This window comes from Salmo trutta, unplaced genomic scaffold, assembly GCF_901001165.1.
Source record: "Salmo trutta unplaced genomic scaffold, fSalTru1.1, whole genome shotgun sequence".
Classification (NCBI taxonomy): Eukaryota; Metazoa; Chordata; class Actinopteri; order Salmoniformes; family Salmonidae; genus Salmo; species Salmo trutta.
Window position 1 is genome coordinate 3,367,309 of NW_021822962.1, and position 20,478 is coordinate 3,387,786.

The 20,478-nt window shown below is 46.0% G+C and overlaps 1 protein-coding gene across 1 annotated transcript in view; it reads right to left on the reverse strand.

Annotated features, from left to right (window-relative positions):
• LOC115187733 (juxtaposed with another zinc finger protein 1) overlaps positions 1–20,478 on the reverse strand; it is a 42,933-nt gene that overhangs the window by 9,542 nt on the left and 12,913 nt on the right. Inside the window, exon 2 of the mRNA XM_029746749.1 lies at positions 199–271. Coding sequence (XP_029602609.1) covers positions 199–271 — 73 coding nt within the window. The remainder of the gene's footprint in view (positions 1–198; positions 272–20,478) is intronic.

Genomic DNA, 20,478 nt, shown 5'->3' on the forward strand with positions numbered 1-20,478 from the left:
TGGCTGGGCCCCCATTGGGTGGGCCTACCCATGGTTGAGCCCCTGCCCAGTCATATGAAATCCATAGATTAGGGCCTCATTTATTTATTTCAATTGACTGATTTTCTTTAATGAACTATAACTCAGCAAAATCTTTGAAATTGTTGCATACACATTTTTGTTAAGTATAGGTTAGGGTTAGGCTAGTAGCCTGCTCACCTGTTGATGTAGCTGAGGGCAACATATGTGGGCTGCTGCTGCTCCTGTTTCTCCAACTGATGAGGATCTGTGTCTGACAAGAGACAGAGGGGAGAGACAGAGAGGTGGAGGGAGAGAGAGGTTAGCCTAATCATATAACAGCAGACATGACACACACACAGCCACAAAGGTGCCACTACACAGTCTTCATAACAATTGCATGTGGTCAAGAGGGGCAGGAGTGGTTGTGTGTGCGGACTGGGTGTGTGTCACTCTCACCAAAACAACAGTAGTTAGCTAGTGTGACGATGTTAAACGAATGATGTCATGGGCGCCGTCTAGACTAGTCGTCGTCCTCAAGCTAAGCACCGCTGGAGATTGTCCACAAACCACCTCGTATCCAAACCCCTCTCTCACATCTCATCAACAAACTAGATAAATTAGCTTTTTATTAAAAACTCACAACAAAGAAGGCTGGGTGTAATCTAGGCTATACAACGCATTTAATCAAGTCTTCCATGGCACTGGCTGGCACTGGCTTCCTCATAAGTCTTCTGATCTGATTCAACTTTAACTATGCAGCCTCCATATTGCCCATAGTACCAGACAACACTCCACACACACTGTGCTTTCCCATGCTGGGCTCCAGACGTTTGGCTCGGCTCTGCAGTGCTGCCAAACAACGGACAACCTCTCTCTCTCTCCCTCATCTCTCTCTCCCTTCACACCCTGAGGTGAACCAGGCCCAACTTCAAACAACCTCCCCACTGCCACGCCATGTGGGAGTGGGGAGATGCCCCATAAAACCACCCTGTGTCTGCCACTCACCAGCTGTGCCTGCCTGCCTACCTAGTGCCTGCCTTGCCTCTGCCTGGTCTGGGCTATGGGAAAGTGCTGCCCCCCCGTGGCCAAGAAGAGAAACACTGGCAGCATGTGGCCCCAGGGTCAAAGGTTATATCCCAAATGGCACTCTTCAGTATATCGTGCACTACTTTTGACCAGGACCCATAGGGCTCCGCCTATAGGCCATTTGGAACACAGCCAAGCAACCACAGCCTTTAGGGGAAGGGTTCTTCAAAACTACAGGAGTACCACTTTTGAGTGGGCAGGCTTTTGTTCCAGCCCTGCACTAAACAGCCTGATTCAGAGTGTATCAATATGCCACTGTGTATGGTGTTTGCCTCGCTGGCATATCTAATCAATAGATAACACTAAGTGCAGTTGGAGGGTCTTTAGATCACATAGTCAAGTCTTTTTCATGTTCAAGTAAAGGAGCAAAGCAAGTAGCAACGTGTTATGTGTGTGTACCAAAACACACCCTGGTATCCGCCTGAGGTCACTGACTTATTCTTATGAAGCAGAAGCACTCCGTGAACATCTTCAAAGCTCTCCCACTGAGGTGTTGCCCCAGATTTACACTAGATCTGACCTGTGACCCCTCATAAAAACCACTTCTGCAGCTTTTCTGGAGAGCGTTCACTGTGGGTGGGCCCAACATAGAGATCTTATTCAATGAAGTGTTCTTTATGTAATTCTACGGGGCCCAATGTTGTCCATGGACAACACTAGCTACAGTGGGGGGAAAAAGTATTTGATCCCCTGCTGATTTTGTACGTTTGCACACTAAAGAAAGGATCAGTCTATAATTTTAATAGTAGGTTTATTTGAACAGTGAGACAGAACAACAAAACAATCCAGAAAAACGCATTAAAATGCAAATCAATTTAAAACATTTCTGACATGCGTTTTTCTGGATTTCTGTTGTTGTTATTCTGTCTCTCACTGTTCAAATAAACCTACCATTAAAATTATAGACTGATCCTTTCTTTGTCAGTGGGCAAACGTACAAAATCAGCAGGGGATCAAATACTTTTTTCCCCCCACTGTAGGTACACGTCATCTGCACCAAAACACACCCTAGTACCTTTGCCCCATCTTCCCATCTGAGGTCCTGCGGTCTGTGTGCAGAATGGTGAAAGTGGACAGTGGGTCTGGTCAGAGGAGTTGGGCTGTGTGTGCAGAATGGTGAAAGTGGGTCTGGTCAGAGGAGTTGGGCTGTATGTGCAGAATGGTGAAAGTGGACAGTGGGTCTGGTCAGAGGAGTTGGGCTGTGTGTGCAGAATGGTGAAAGTGGACAGTGGGTCTGGTCAGAGGAGTTGGGCTGTGTGTGCAGAATGGTGAAAGTGGACAGTGGGTCTGGTCAGAGGAGTTGGGCTGTGTGTGCAGAATGGTGAAAGTGGACAGTGGGTCTGGTCAGAGGAGTTGGGCTGTGTGTGCAGAATGGTGAAAGTGGACAGTGGGTCTGGTCAGAGGAGTTGGTCTGTGTGTGGATGGACATAGTGGTAAGAGTACAACGCTCCCTCTAACACACTCATGGACGCACGCATGCACAGTGTTCACACACACACACACACACACACACACACACACACAGTGTTCACACACACACACAGTGTTCACACACACACACAGTGTTCACACACACACACACACAGTGTTCACACACACACACACACAGTGTTCACACACACACACACACAGTGTTCACACACACAGTGTTCACACACACACCCGTCGAAGCCGTGCTGGGGTAATGGCTAACAGATGCACCACCAGTCTTAGTAGGAAACCCTCTTCACTGCCATGATTCCCTCCGTACTGTAATGGATCCTATAGGCTATAGCTATAGGTCTCTTAACGCTTGCCTTTATGTTCATTCAGAGTAGGCTAAAGTGTTAATCAGACACTCTTATCCAGTGTGACTTACAGACAGTACATTCAACTAGGCCTATGTTGTTTAGTAGGGAAAAAAACAAACATATCCCAGTTACTCAAGTAGACTCTTCTACGACGCATATTCAGCAGCGGAGCCGTCACATTCAGCAGCGGAGCCGTCACATTCAGCAGCGGAGCCGTCACATTCAGCTGTGGAGCCGTCACAACCAGCTGCGGAGCCGTCACAACCAGCAGCGGAGCCGTCACAACCAGCTGCGGAGCCGTCACAACCAGCTGCGGAGCCGTCACAACCAGCTGTGGAACTGAAACCAAACATTGCACATCACTGTAGATGTGAACTGAGGCTGGCCATGCAGCCTGAAGCTGTAAATTAACAACACCTCTCCATTAAAAGAGAATAGAGATGATATTACCACTATACTACCACTCCCACTATACGATCATTATTCAACAAAATGGCGCCGGAAGACATGGCAGCAGTTTTACGGCGCCCAACCAATTGTGTGATTATGTGTTTTTTGCGTTATTTGTAAATGATTTTGTTCATAATATTTCTGCCACCGTATCTTCCGGCAGAAAAGAGCTTCTGGATATCAGGACAGCGATCACTCACCTCGGATTAGACAAAGATTTTTTCTACAACAAAGACGACGCACAAGACATTCTCCAAACACCCCACAGGACCGACATCCCCGTTATTTGCAAGAGGAAGTGACGCAGGTACAGAGGACAAAGAGCCGGATGCCTGGTCAGGAGACCCGGAGAAGGCGAGTGGGAAAGCTGCCGTTACCGTCAATACTACTCGCCAACGTGCAATCATTGGACAATAAACTAGACGAGGTACGATCACGAATATCCTACCAACGGGACATCAAAAACTGTGATATCTTATGTTTCACGGAATCGTGGCAGAATGACGACATGGATATTCAGCTAGCGGGATATACGCTGCACCGGCAAGATAGAACAGCACACTCCGGTATGACGAAGGGGGGGGGGGGGGGGGGGGGGGGGGGGGGGGGTCTGTGCATATTTGTAAACAGCTGGTGCACGAAATCTAAGGAAGTCTCTAGAGTTTGCTCGCCTGAAGTAGAGTATATAGAGAGTTTACAGCTATACTTTTCCTGGCTGTTTATTTACCACCACAGACAGATGCTTGCACTAAGACCGCACTCAGTCAGCTGTATAACAAAATAAGGAAATAAGAAAACAGGAAACCACTCACCCAGAGGCGGCGCTCCTAGTGGCCGGAGACTTTAATGCAGGGAAACTTAAATCAGTTATACCAAATTTTTATCAACATGTTAAATGTGCAACCAGAGGGAAAAAAATTCTAGATCACCTGTACTCCAAACACAGAGACGTGTACAAAGCTCTCCCTCCATTTGGTAAATCTGACCACAACTCTATCCTCCTGATTCCTGCTTACAAGCACAAATTAAAGCAGGAAGCACCAGTGACTCGGTCTATAAAAAAGTGGTCAGATGAAGCAGATGCTAAACTACAGGACTGTTTTGCTAGCACAGACTGGAACATGTTCCGGGATTTTTCCGATGGCATTGAAGATTACACCACATCAGTAACTGGCTTTATCAATAAGTGCATCGAGGACGTCGTCCCAACAGTGACTGTACGTACATACCCCAACCAGAAGCCATGGATTACAGGCAACATTCGCACCGAGCTAAAGGGTAGAGCTGCCGCTTTCAAGGTGCGGGACTCTAACCCGGAAGCTTACAAGAAATCCTGCTATGCCCTGCGCCGAACAATCAAACAGGCAAAGTGTCAATACAGGGCTAAGATTGAATCATACTACGCCGGCTCCGACGCTCGTCTTATGTGGCAGGGCTTGCAAACTATTACAGACTACAAAGGGAAGCACAGCTGCGAGCTGCCCAGTGACACGAGCCTACCAGGCGAGCTAAATCACTTCTATGCTTGCTCGAGGCAAGCGACACTGAGGGATGCATGAGAGCATCAGCTGTTCCGGACGACTGTGTGATCATGCTCTCCGTAGCCGACGTGAGTAAGACCTTTAACCTCTTACATCTAGACTTTTCGCTAGCGGAACACCTGCTCCAATATCCAATGATAGGCGTGGCGCGAATTACAAATTCCTCAAAAATCCCAAAACTTTTTCAAACATATGACTATTTTACACCATTTTAAAGACAAGACTCTCCTTTATCTAACCACACTGTCCGATTTCAAAAAGGCTTTACAGCGAAAGCAAAACATTAGATTATGTCAGCAGAGTACCCAGCCAGAAATAATCAGATACCCATTTTTCAAGCTAGCATATAATGTCACAAAAACAAAACCACAGCTAAATGCAGCACTAACCTTTGATCTTCATCAGATGACACGCCTAGGACATTATGTTATACAATACATGTATGTTTTGTTCAATCAAGTTCATATTTATATCAAAAACCAGCTTTTTACATTAGCATGTGACGTTCAGAACTAGCATTCCCACCGAACACTTCCGGTGAATTTACTAAATTACTCACGATAAACGTTCACAAAAAACATAACAATTATTTTAAGAATTATAGATACAGAACTCCTCTATGCACTCGCTATGTCCGATTTTAAAATAGCTTTTCGGTGAAAGCACATTTTGCAATATTCTAAGTAGATAGCCCGGCATCACAGGGCTAGCCATTTAGACACCCACCAAGTTTAGCCCTCACCAAAGTCAGATTTACTATAAGAAAAATGTTATTACCTTTGCTGTTCTTCGTCAGAATGCACTCCCAGGACTTCTACTTCAATAACAAATGTTGGTTTGGTTCAAAATAATCCATAGTTATATCCAAATAGCGGTGTTTTGTTCGTGCGTTCAAGGCACTATCCAAGGGTGACGAAGGGTTACGCGCCCGACGCGTTTCGTGACAAAACATTTCTAAATATTCCATTACCGTACTTCGAAGCATGTCAACCGCTGTTTAAAATCAATTTTTATGCCATTTTTCTCGTAAAAAAGCGATAAGATTCCGACCGGGAATCTGTGTTTTAGTTCAAAGAGAGAGAAAGTAAAAACATGAGGTCGCCCCGTGCACGCGCCTCAGTCTGATGGTCCCCTGATAGAGCACTTACCAAAGGCGCTAATGTTTTTCAGCCAGCAGCTGGAATTACATCATTCAGCTTTTTCCCGGGTTCTGAGAGCCTATGGGAGCCGTAGGAAGTGTCACGTTACAGCAAAGATCCTAAGTTTTCAATAAACAGAGCCAAGAAGCTCAACGAATGGTCAGAGAGGGTACTTCCTGTACAGAATCTTCTCAGGTTTTTGCCTGCCATATGAGTTCTGTTATACTCACAGACACCATTCAAACAGTTTTAGAAACTTTAGGGTGTTTTCTATCCAAAGCCAATAATTATATGCATATTCTAGTTACTGGGCAGGAGTAGTAACCAGATTAAATCGGGTACGTTTTTTATCCGGCCGTGCAAATACTGCCCCCTAGCCATAACAGGTTAAACAGGTCAACATACACAAGGCTGCCGGGCCAGATGGATTACCAGGACGTGTGCTGACCAACTGGCAGGTGTCTTCACTGACATTTTCAACATGTCCCTGATTGAGTCTATAATACCAACATGTTTCAAGCAGACCACCATAGTGCCTGTGCCCAAGAACACAAAGGCAACCTGCCTAAATGACTACAGACCCGTAGAACTCACGTCCGTAGCCATGAAGTGCTTTGAAAGGTTGGTAAATGGCTCACATCAACACCATTATCCCAGAAACCCTAGACCCACTCCAATTTGCATACCGCCCAAACAGATCCACAGATGATGCAATCTCTATTGCACTCCACACTGCCTTTCCCACCTGGACAGAAGGAACACTTATGTGAGAATGCTATTCATTGACTACAGCTCAGCGTTCAACACCATAGTACCCTCAATGCTCATCACTAAGCTAAGGATCCTGGGACTAAACACCTCCCTCTGCAACTGGATCCTGGACTTCCTGACGGGCCGCCCCCAGGTGGTGAGGGTAAGTAGCAACACATCAGCCACGCTGATCCTCAACACTGGAGCTCCACTGGGGTGCGTGCTCAGTCCCCGCCTGTACTCCATGTTCACCCACGACTGCATGGCCAGGCACGACTCCAACACCATCATTAAGTTTGCAGACGACACAACAGTGGTAGACCTGATCACAGACAACGACGAGACAGCCTATAGGGAGGAGGTCAGAGACCTGGCCGGGTGGTGCCAGAATAACAACCTATCTCTCAGCGAAACCAAGACTAAGGAGATGATTGTGGACTACAGGAAAAGGAGGACCGAGCACGCCCCCATTCTCATCGACGGGGCTGTAGTGGAGCAGGTTGAGAGCTTCAAGTTCCTTGGTGTTCACATCAACAATAAACTAGAATGGTCCAAACATACCAAGGCAGTCGTGAAGAGGGCACGACAAAGCCTATTCCCCCTCAGGAAACTAAAAAGATTTGGCATGGGTCCTGAGATCCTCAAAAGGTTCTACAGCTGCAACATCGAGAGCATCCTGACTGGTTGCATCACTGCCTGGTACGGCAATTGCTCGGCCTCTGACCGCAAGGCACTACAGAGGGTAGTGCGTACGGCCCAGTACATCACTGGGGCTAAGCTGCCTGCCATCCAGGACCTCTACACCAGGCGGTGTCAGAGGAAGGCCCTAAAAATTGTCAAAGACTCCAGCCACCCCAGTTATAGACTGTTCTCTCTACTACCGCATGGCGAGCGGTACCGGAGTGCCAAGTCTAGGACAAAAAGGCTTCTCAACAGTTTTTACCCCTAAGACTCCTGAACAGGTAATCAAATGGCTACCTGGACTAGTTGCATTGTGTGCCCCCCCCCAAACCCTCTTTTTACACTGCTGCTACTCTCTGTTTATCATATGTGCATAGTCACTTTAACTATACATTCATGTACATACTACCTCAATTGGGCCGACCAACCAGTGCTCCCGCACATTGGCTAACCGGGCTATCTGCATTGTGTCCCGCCACCCGCCAACCCCTCTTTTACGCTACTGCTACTCTCTGTTCATCACATATGCATAGTCACTTTAACCATATCTACATGTACATACTACCTCAATCAGCCTGACAAACCGGTGTCTGTATGAAGCCTCGCTACTTTTATAGCCTCGCTACTGTATATAGCCTGTCTTTTTACTGTTGTTTTATTTCTTTACTTACCTATTGTTCCCCTAACACCTTTTTTGCATTATTCGTTAGAGCCTGTAAGTAAGCATTTCACTTATTCGGCGCACGTGACAACTAAACCTTGATTTGATTTGATTCATTTACTACCACTATAATATCACTAAACTACCACTACCACATCACTATTCTACCACTATACTACCCCATCACTATACGATCAGTATACTACCCCTACCACTATAGTACCACTGTCACTATTAATTTACTGCCACTATACTATCAGTATACTACCACTACTAATTTACTATCACTATACTACCACTATAGTACCACTATAGTGCCACTGACGCTATTCATTTACTACCACTATACAATCACTACCGCTATTCATTCACTACCACTATAGTACCACTACCGCTATTCATTCGCTACCACTATAATACCACTATATAATCACTATAGTACCACTACCGCTATTCATTCACTACCACTATAGTACCACTACCGCTATTCATTCACTACCACTATAGTACCACTACCGCTATTCATTCACTACCACTATAATACCACTACCGCTATTCATTCACTACCACTATAATACCCCTATATAATCACTATAGTACCACTACTGCTATTCATTCGCTACCACTATAATACCCCTATATAATCACTATAGTACCACTACCGCTATTCATTCACTACCACTATAATACCCCTATATAATCACTATAGTACCACTACCGCTATTCATTCACTACCACTATAATACCACTATATAATCACTATAGTACCACTACCGCTATTCATTCACTACCACTATACTATCACTACCGCTATTCATTCACTACTACTATAGTACCACTACTGCTATTCATTCACTACTACTATAGTACCACTACCGCTATTCATTCACTACCACTATAATACCACTATACTATAACTACCACTATTCGCTACTCTAAGAGGCCTAATGATCAGTACACAGGAGCAGAGTCACGGAGTCCTCTAAGAGGCCTAACGATCAGTACACAGGAGCAGAGTCACGGAGTCCTCTAAGAGGCCTAACGATCAGTACACAGGAGCAGAGTCACGGAGTCCTCTAAGAGGCCTAATGATCAGTACACAGGAGCAGAGTCACGGAGTCCTCTAAGAGGCCTAATGATCAGTACACAGGAGCAGAGTCATGGAGTCCTCTAAGAGGCCTAATGATCAGTACACAGGAGCAGAGTCACGGAGTCCTCTAAGAGGCCTAATGATCAGTACACAGGAGCAGAGTCACGGAGTCCTCTAAGAGGCCTAACGATCAGTACACAGGAGCAGAGTCACGGAGTCCTCTAAGAGGCCTAATGATCAGTACACAGGAGCAGAGTCACGGAGTCCTCTAAGAGGCCTAACGATCAGTACACAGGAGCAGAGTCACGGAGTCCTCTAAGAGGCCTAATGATCAGTACACAGGAGCAGAGTCACGGAGTCCTCTAAGAGGCCTAACGATCAGTACACAGGAGCAGAGTCACGGAGTCCTCTAAGAGGCCTAATGATCAGTACACAGGAGCAGAGTCACGGAGTCCTCTAAGAGGCCTAATGATCAGTACACAGGAGCAGAGTCACGGAGTCCTCTAAGAGGCCTAACGATCAGTACACAGGAGCAGAGTCACGGAGTCCTCTAAGAGGCCTAACGATCAGTACACAGGAGCAGAGTCATGGAGTCCTCTAAGAGGCCTAACGATCAGAAACGTAAAAGTTGTACCTCTCTGTTTAACTCTGTTGCAGATAACCATGCCCCAAATAAGAGATTAAGGGTAAAGGACAGATCTAACCCATGGTTCACGCATCAATTGTCTTAAAAATGTCATGAAAGAAAGTTAGCTTAGGCTAAGGCTAGATTGACTGATTCTACCTCTGACTGGCAGTCCTTTAGACATTTGAGAAATAGATGTCTAACTCTGGTTAGAAAAGCAATGTCAACATACTTCTTGAATTGTGTATCAGTGAGTTGTGGAAATCCAGCTAAATTCTGGAAAGTGGTCAAATCAACAACAATAAAAACAACAAAAATACACTTCCTCAGTGCCCCAGCAGGTTACGACAGCCTCTGGTCCCATAAGACAGACATTTGTGGTGCTTTTAATAAGCATTTTGCCTCAGCTGGCCATCTGTTTGAAAGAATGGTTTCTGAAAATATCTCAAGTTCCACAAGATGGAGTCCTTTATTCACCTCTAAGACAGATAGAATAGAATGATGCACTTCCAGGCACTCACTATTTTTTTCATTTGAACCATTTCAAGTCAAGGATGTATTAAGTGCCTTGCAAAAAGTGTATGTCCAACAATCCATCTCTGCTGATTCGCTTGACCCCTTTCTACTGCAGCTTCTGGGGCTATCCCTAAGATCTGGAAGGTGGCGCATGTCCTCCCCCTTTACAAAGGCAGGGATCCTTCTGACCTAGATACCTACCGCCCAGTTTCTAAACTATATTGCCTTGCAAAAATATTACAATCACTGGCAAACTCCGAGCTAAGAACTTTCTTAACTTCAAATGATATTCTTAATGTGCACCAGTCTGGTTTTAGACCTGGACAGAGCACCGTTTCAGCAGCTGCGCTTGTCTTAAATGATATATTTAATTGCTTTGACAATAGGAATCACCGCGCCGCTATATTTATAGACCTGTCCAAGGCCTTCGATACTGTCAACCATCTCCTACTCAAAGGTTGTCTGAAATGGGCCTCAACCAGGCGTCTTGCAAGTGGTTTGGGAACTACAGTTGACGTCGGAAGTTTACATACACTTAGGTTGGAGTCATCAAACTCGTTTTTCAACCACTCCACAAATTTCTTGTTAACAAACTATAGTTTTGGCAAGTTGGTTAAGACATCGACAGATTATTTCACTTATAATTCACTGTATCACAATTCCAGTGGGTCAGAAGTTTACATACACTAAGTTGACTGACTAAACAGCCTGGAAAATTCCAGAAAATTATGTCATGGCTTTAGAAGTTTCTGGACATCATTTGAGTCAATTGGAGGTGTACCTGTGGATGTATTTCAAGGCCTACCTTCAAACTCAGTGCCTCTTTGCTTCACATCATGGGAAAATCAACAGAAATCAGCCAAGACCTCAGAAAAAAATGGTAGACCTCCACAAGCCTGGTTCATCCTTGGGAGCAATTTCCAAATGCCTGAAGGTACCACATTCATCTGTACAAACAATAGTACGCAAGTATAAAGACCATGGGACCACGCATACGTCATGCCGCTCAGGAAGGAGACACGTTCTGTCTCCTAGAGATGAACGTACTTTGGTGCGAAAAGTCAAAATCAATCCCAGAACAGCAGCAAAGGACCTTGTGAAGATGCTGGAAGAAACAGGTACAAAAGTATCTATATCCACAGTAAAACGAGTCCTATATCAACATAACCTGAAAGGCCGCTCAGCAAGGAAGAAGCCACTGCTCCAAAACCGCCATAAAAAAGCCAGACTACGATTTGCAACTGCACATGGGGACAAAGATCGTACTTTTTTGGAGAAATGTCCTCTGGTCTGATGAAACAAAAAATAGAACTGTTTGGCCATAATGACCATCATTATGTTTAGAGGAAAAAGGGGGAGGCTTGCAAGCCGAAGAACACCATCCCAACCGTGAAGCAAGGGGTGGCAGCATCATGTTGTGGGGGTGCTTTGCTGCAGGAGGGACTGGTGCACTTCACAAAATAGATGGCATCATGAGGCATGAAAATTATGTGGATATATTGAAGCAACATCTCAAGACATCAGTCAGGAAGTTAAAGCTTGGTCGCAAATGGGTCTTCCAAATGGACAATGACCCCAAGCATACTTCCAAAGTTGTGGCAAAATGGCATAAGGACAAAGTCAAGGTATTGGAGTGGCCATCACAAAGCCCTGACCTCAATCCTATAGAAAATGTGTGGGCAGAACTGAAAAAGCGCGTGCGAGCAAGGAGGCCTACAAACCTGACTCAGTTACACCAGCTCTGTCAGGAGGAATGGGCCAAAATTCACCCAACTTATTGTGGGAAGCTTGTGGAAGGCTACCCGAAACGTTTGATCCAAGTTAAACAATTTAAAAGGCAATGCTACCAAATACTAATTGAGTGTATGTAAACTTCTGACCCACTGGGAATGTGATGAAAGAAATAAAAGCTGAAATAAATCATTCTCTCTACTATTATTCTGACATTTCACATTCTTAAAATAAAGTGGTGATCCTAACTGACCTAAAACAGGGAATTTTTACTAGGATTAAATGTCATGAATTGTGAAAAACTGAGTTTAAATGTATTTGGCTAAGGTGTATGTAACCTTACGACTTCAACTATATCTGTCAGACAGGACACTGTGCTTTCTGATGGTGTCAAGTATTTATATAAATAATATTGGTCTATCTGCAAAAACCTGTAACATTCATCTATCTGTATGCAGATGACACTTATGTACGCTATTGCCCCTACGGCTGACCAGGCTGTTGGAGCTGCAGTCTGATTTTGTCACCTAGCAGAAAGTCCTTGCTGACTTAAAATTGGTACTTCATGCGGTAAAAACTAAATGTATGATGTTTTCTAATTCTCGTAGAAATACTTCAGATGGCTTACACATTTATGCAGTGGATGGTTCTTTCATCGAGCAGGTTCCTGCCTATAAATATCTGGGCTTTTGGATTGATAATAATTTGACATTTAAAAAACATATGGATTAACTAGTTATGAAGCTGAGATTTAAATGGGGCTTCTTTTATATAAATATATCATGTCTCTTCCTAAACAGCAGGAAGCAGATTGTACAGTCAACTCTCCTACCAGTTCTTAACAGTAACACCCTTTATCGGAATGCAGCAGCAACTAACCTTAAACCTTTTGATGCAGTCTACCGTAGCTTCCTTCACTTTATCACAGGTGACAGTTTTCATACGCATCACTGCATCAAAAGGTTGGCTGGTCCTCATTAAAGTCCTGTACATCACTTCATTACTCTTTCTGTTGACAAAGCTTTACTGTACAAGCTGCTGATCTACCTCACTTCACTGTTAAAGTATAAAAACATGATACCAAACCCGTTCACAGGATTGGTTAACTCTTGAGATTCCTCCGCCGAACTAGGCAAATCCATTTTGTTTTAATGCTCCACATTTTTGGCATCACTTACAAAATACATTACATTTGGATTCCCTGGTGCCACTAATCATTTTAAAACCCTGATGATAAAATGAGTTCACCGAGGTGTGCAATTGTTTTGATTGACTAATCATTTGTTTATGATGCCTGTGATGTTTGTGATGTTCTAATGTAATGTACTGGTTATTCTATATTTTATTTGATGTCAGAGCACCTTTGGAAATGAGACCCTGGTCTCAATGGGGCTCCCATGATTAAATACAAGTGAATAAAGATAATGAGCAGTACACAGGAGCAGAGAGCAGAGTCATGGAGGGCTGCTCACCGACCACTCTATTAGCCCTGGATCAATCCACTCATACACACTATAAATCACACACACCTCAGCTGGCGTGAGTGTGTGTCTGTGTGTCCGTGTGTCTGGTAGGGGCCAGCTAGAGGGGCCAACTTCCCAGAGACCCAACCAACCGCTCCCCTCTGGGGCCACCTGCGCAGAGACCTCCATGGCCCTCTCTGATCCCCATCCCCCTGACAGACCACCAGGGCCAGGGTGTGGATCCCCCCCCCATTAGAACCAGGGTATGGATCCCCCCCCATTAGAACCAGGGTGTGGACCCCCCCCCCCATTAGAACCAGGGTGTGGACCCCCCCCCCCCCCCATTAGAACCAGGGTGTGGACCCCCCCCCAATTAGGACCAGGATGTGGACCCCTGGAGAGGAGAGAGGGCTAAACCATCCACCCAGGAGGTCCACAGCGGTGGTCTGTCTGTCTGTCTGTTCTAGGGTGTATTGGTTTTGTTAAAGTCACCTGATGCTGTGATCAAGACAACACACTCCCTCCTGAGCCAGTGACTGGCAAGCAGGTACAGGAAGAAAACTTTAAATCAGTGAACACAACTGCACAAAGTGACTCAATTAGTTGTGGTTTTAACAAACTCACTGACAGGCCTGTAAAAGGTAGTAGGGTGAGACTGAAAACATCCCAGCAGCATCAGAAAGAGGCAGACATGACGTAATGGCCCAATTCTAGTTAGGCCAGATAGTTAAAGAGAGACCCCCTCGCTATGTCCAGACTCCAGACTGCATGGGCCAGCCAACCACAGGACAGACGGTGATCACCATCATCCCAACACACCTTCCTGAGGCAAGACAGGAAGTGACGCCCCCTGTACCCCTTCATTACCCCCCCTCCCCTACACCCTCCCACATTTATTTCCACCAACCAGCCAGTCAGTCACCTATCCCGGCAGCCCCTTCCCCCTCAGCCCAGCGCACTGTTGGACAGCGTGGAGTGACAAGGTTCATGGTGACATGTTTATGGTGGGTCTGAGCAGTGGGGGACACTGGCCAGAGTCCTGGTACCACTTCCACAGAGGAAATTAAACCACAGAGTCAAACTGCACTTCACTGTTTGGTAGCCTGTTCTCTGCTGCTACTGCAGAGACTTAAATAACACGGCTGATTGTACAATGACTGAACCTCAGATGTGAAAATTGACTGAAAACACATAGGCAATGCACACACACAGGCACGCACTCACATGTACATACAGGCATTGACACAGACACACACAACCCAAAACCAGATCCCCTAGTGAATGTGTAATATCAACACAGCCTGCAGGCTATCTTCTACAGCTCCACTACAGTATAAAGACAGTTCTGTTATAGTCAGACTGCTACAGCTCCACTACAGTATAAAGACAGTTCTGTTATAGTCAGACTGCTACAGCTCCGCTACAGTATAAAGACAGTTCTGTTATAGAGTCAGACTGCTACAGCTCCACTACAGTATAAAGACAGTTCTGTTATAGTCAGACTGCTACAGCTCCGCTACAGTATAAAGACAGTTCTGTTATAGTCAGACTGCTACAGCTCCACTACAGTATAAAGACAGTTCTGTTATTGAGTCAGAATTCGTCACCTCCTGACTGAGAACAGCAATGAGGGCCAGAGCAGTGACTGACTGGACTGGTGGCAGCCGGTGTGTGTGTTACTGGTAGGGGTGACTAACTGACTGACTAAAATGTCTGCAGCACTAGTGTCAGCTAGGGGAGGGGCGAGGGGTAGGGGGGGTAAATGTAATTAGGTCCACCAGGTGCAGAAATCGGGGCGCCAGTTACTGCTTCACAAATGTATTATTTCCGCTCAGCAGATTGAGGGGTGCATTCCTCGAGCCCCTAAATGAGCCCCCTGTGCAGAGAGCAGCTACAAACACGCCCATTGTTAGAGCAGGCAGACAGACAGACAGACAGGGAGGGAGGCAGACAGATAGGGAGGGAGGCAGACAGATAGACAGGGAGGCAGACAGATAGACAGGGAGGCAGACAGATAGACAGGGAGGCAGACAGACAGACAGGGAGGCAGACAGACAGACAGGGAGGCAGACAGGGAGGGAGGCAGACAGAGAGGCAGGCAGACAGACAGACAGACAGACAGGGAGGCAGGCAGACAGACAGACAGACAGGGAGGCAGGCAGACAGACAGACAGGGAGGCAGGCAGACAGGGAGGCAGGCAGGCAGACAGACAGGGAAGCAGGCAGACAGACAGGGAGGCAGGCAGACAGACAGGGAGGCAGGCAGACAGACAGACAGGGAGGCAGACAGACAGACAGACAGACAGGGAGGCAGACAGACAGACAGACAGACAGTCTGGGGCTCACCTCCATCCCTGCCAGCCTGAGACACAGCCAGGGCAACATAACTGAGGATAAGGCTCTCTCTCTCTCTCTCTCTGGTCCTACACTGACCTGTCTCCCATAGAACACACAGAGAGATCTGAGCCGGGACAAACTGAACCCACCATTGGTCAGTTTAACCACTACTAGACCACTACTAGACCACTACAGGACCATTGGGGAGCTTACTGTAACATGGTGGTTGGGCTGAAATTGGCCTTAAAGCTCCTGTTATTCCCCAGTCAGTTTTAGAGAGCCAGCCCATGGCTAAGTCCCAAATGGCACCCTATTCCCTATATAGTGCACTACTTTTGACCAGGGCCCTAGTAGTGCACTATATAGGGAATAGGGTGCCATTCAGTATTTAGTTCAGGATCCATTAGCACCTGTTGTGATAAACCCTGCTGAGGGTTGGTTAATGGACTTAGTGGACCGGCCAATATTCACATTAGCGGCTTAAGTCTGTTTTCATATCAGAGTTGAAATATAGAGTTTGTAATTAGGGGAAACGCAGGCAGAACCACTAAACAGACTCCAGTGAAGCCACACCACCTTGCAACATATTCACTGGAAATGGTGTTGAAGTTGTAATGACATTTCTGGGCGGTGGTAGCCTCGAGGTTAGAGAGATGGGCCAGTAAGGGTTGACAGTTTGAATCCCAGGGCTGATCTGGTTATGTCAGGCTATGTCCTCAAAACACTTGAAAAGTACTGAAATTAGGACAATGGTAACTTTACACGCTCTATGAGCAGGAAACAACAGTAACTTTCTTTACACGCTCTATGAGCAGGAAACAACAGTAACTTTCTTTACACTCTCTATTAACAGGAACATGAAACAACAGTAACTTTCTTTACATGCTCTATGAGCAGGAAACAACAGTAACTTTCTTTACATGCTCTATGAGCAGGAAACAACAGTAACTTTCTTTACATGCTCTATGAGCAGGAAACAACAGTAACTTTCTTTACATGCTCTATGAGCAGGAAACAACAGTAACTTTCTTTACATGCTCTATGAGCAGGAAACAGTAACTTTCTTTACATGCTCTATGAGCAGGAAACAACAGTAACTTTCTTTACATGCTCTATGAGCAGGAAACAGTAACTTTCTTTACATGCTCTATGAACAGGAAACAGTAACTTTCTTTACACGCTCTATGAACAGGAACACATTCAGTAGATATATCCAGTCACATGATCGTATGCTTGTGAAAATCATCACCTCTTTAGGGGGATCAGGAGAGGGCTGTATGTATCTAGCGTATCAGCGTAGGAGTGCTGATCTAGGATTGTGTCCTCCATGTCCATGTACTCTTATTCATTGTGATCTAAAATGCTAAACTGATCCTGGATCAGCTCTCCCACCGAGACACTTGATCCATACAGCTCTTTCAAATGGGTGGCAGGTAGCCTAGTGGTTAGTGTTGGGCCAGTAACTGAAATGTCGCTAGTTCGAATTCCAGAGCCAACCAAGTGGAGAAATCTGTCGATGCGCCCTTGAGCAAGGCACTGAACTAGAGGTCGGCCGATTAATCGGAATGGCCGATTAATTAGGGCCGATTTCAAGTTTTCATAACAATCGGAAATCAGTATTTTTGGACGCCGATTTGGCCGATTTTTTAAAATATTTTTTTTACCTTCATTTAACTAGGCAAGTCAGTTAAGAACACATTCTTATTTTCAATGACGGCCTGGGAACAGTGGGTTAACTGCCTTGTTCAGGGGCAGAACGACACACTTGTCAGCTCGGGGATTCAATCGTGCAACCTTACGGTTAACTAGTCCAACGCTCTAACCACCTGCTTTACATTGCCTGCCTGTTACGCGAATGCAGTAAGAAGCCAAGGTAAGTTGCTAGCTAGCATTAAACTTATCTTATAAAAAACAATCAATCATAATCACTAGTTAACTACACATGGTTGATGATATTACTAGTTTATCTAGCCTGTCCTGCATTGCATTTAATCGCTTAGGTACACGTTGCTCCAACCATAAACATCAATGCCTTTCTTAAAATCAATACACAGAAGTATATATTTTTAAACCTGCATATTTAGCTAAAAGAAATCCAGGTTAGCAGGCAATATTAACCAGGTGAAATTGTGTCATTTCTCTTGCGTTCATTGCACGCAGAGTCAGTGTATATGCAACAGTTTGGGCCGCCTGGCTCGTTGCGAACTAATTTGCCAGAATTTTACGTAATTATGACATAACATTGAAGGTTGTGCAATGTAACAGGAACATTTAGACTTATGGATGCCACCCGTTAGATAAAATACAGAACAGTTCCGTATTTCAATGAAAGGAAAAACGTTTTGTTTTCGAGATGATAGTTTCTGGATTCTACCATATTAATGACCAAAGGCTCGTATTTCTGTGTGTTTATTATATTATAATTAAGTCTATGATTTGAAAGAGCAGTCTGACTGAGCGGTGGTAGGCAGCAGCAGGCTCGTAAGCATTCATTAAAACAGCACTTTCATGCGTTTTGCCAGCAGCTCTTCGCTGTGCTTCAAGCATTGCGCTGTTTATGACTTCAAGCCTATCAACTCCCAAGATTAGGCTGGTGTAACCGATGTGAAATGGCTAGCTAGTTAGCAGGTGCGCACTAATAGCGTTTCAAACGTCACTTGCTCTGAGACTTGGAGTAGTTGTTGCTCTGCATGGGTAACGCTGCTTCGAGGGTGGCTGTTGTCGATGTGTTCCTGGTTTGAGCCCAGGTAGGAGCGAGGAGAGGGACGGAAGCTATACTGTCACACTGGCAATACTAAAATGCTATAAGAACATTCAATAGTCAAAGGTATATGAAATACAAATCGTAGAGAGAGAAATAGTCCTATAATTCCTATAATAACTACAACCGAAAACTTCTTACCTGGGAATATTGAAGACTCATGTTAAAAGGAACCACCAGCTTTCATATGTTCTCATGTTCTGAGCAAGGAACTTAAACGTTAGCTTTCTTACATGGCACATATTGCACTTTTACTTTCTTCTCCAACACTTTGTTTTTGCATTATTTAAACCAAATTGAACCATTATTTATTTGAGGCTAAATGGATTTTATTGATGTATTATATTAAGTTAAAATAAGTGTTCATTCAGTATTGTTATAATTGTCATTATTACAAATAAAGAAAATCGGCCGATTAATCGGCATCGGCTTTTTTGGTCCTCTAATCGGTATCGGCGTTGAAAAATCCTAATCGGTCGACCTCTACACTGAACCCTAAATTGCTCCAGTTGATAATGGCCGACCCTGGCCGTGACCCCAGGGTGTCTCAGGGGGAGTTGGGATATGCCAAAAACACATTTACAATTCACACATTCGTATAATACACACTTGAAATAGGACAAATAAGCACCCACTGTTTTAGCACAGGGGCCTCTCATCAACGACCCACCGCTGCCCCCTACTGCTCACAACCCCAAACAGGAGGCTCCCGGCTGGAACATGGAAGGAAAATATGGGGACAAGAATGTCTTGTGAGCTTGTTTTCCAGGCCCCTTCCCTAATTATACAGCAGAATGTGTTTGAGAGCAGCAGGTCACCAGATGAGGAAGAAACGCCAAATCAAGCACCCTCGTTGTAATCCGCTTGGCAGGATGCGGCAGATTTCGCACTCCTGTGAGCCGAAGGCGGGCACAGGGCAGCAGACCTAAGAGAGGGATCAGTGTGTGTGTGTGTGTGTGTTGAGAGGCAGGGGAGCTGCTGAGTTTTTCCACTCTGGGCAGTACTAATTGGCTCGTTATTCTCCAATAAGTCGTTGGAAGTGTTGGGAGCCCCCCTCCTTGGGCTAACACCTTGGACACATGCACAGCACACAATCAGAGGGCTAAAGGAAGGATATAGGATATTAAAAGACAGGGCTGGGCAAGACTGAGCTCGGCACAACTGGGCTGGGCCTGGCACTGGGGGTTGGGGTTATGTCTGGGGGCTGGATTAGGGCTGGGGGTTATGTCTGGGGGCTGGGTTAGGGCTGGGGGCTGGGGTTATGTCTGGGGGCTGGGTTAGGGCTGGGGGTTATGTCTGGGGGCTGGGTTAGGGCTGGGGGTTATGTCTGGGGGCTGGGTTAGGGCTGGGGTTATGTCTGGGGGCTGGGGTTATGTCTGGGGGCTGGGTTAGGGCTGGGGGCTGGGGTTATGTCTGGGGGCTGGGTTAGGGCTGGGGGCTGGGGTTATGTCTGGGGGCTGGGTTAGGGCTGGGGGTTGGGGTTATGTCTGGGGGCTGGGTTAGGGCTGGGGGTTGGGGTTATGTCTGGGGGCTGGGTTAGGGCTGGGGGATGGGGTTATGTCTGGGGGCTGGGTTAGGGCTGGGGGTTGGGGTTATGTCTGGGGGCTGGGTTAGGGCTGGGGGTTGGGGTTATGTCTGGGGGCTGGGTTAGGGCTGGGGGTTGGGGTTATGTCTGGGGGCTGGGTTAGGGCTGGGGGTTGGGGTTATGTCTGGGGGCTGGGTTAGGGCTGGGGGTTGGGGTTATGTCTGGGGGTTGGGGTTATGTCTGGGGGCTGGGTTAGGGCTGGGGGTTGGGGTTATGTCTGGGGGTTGGGGTTATGTCTGGGGGCTGGGTTAGGGCTGGGGGTTGGGGTTATG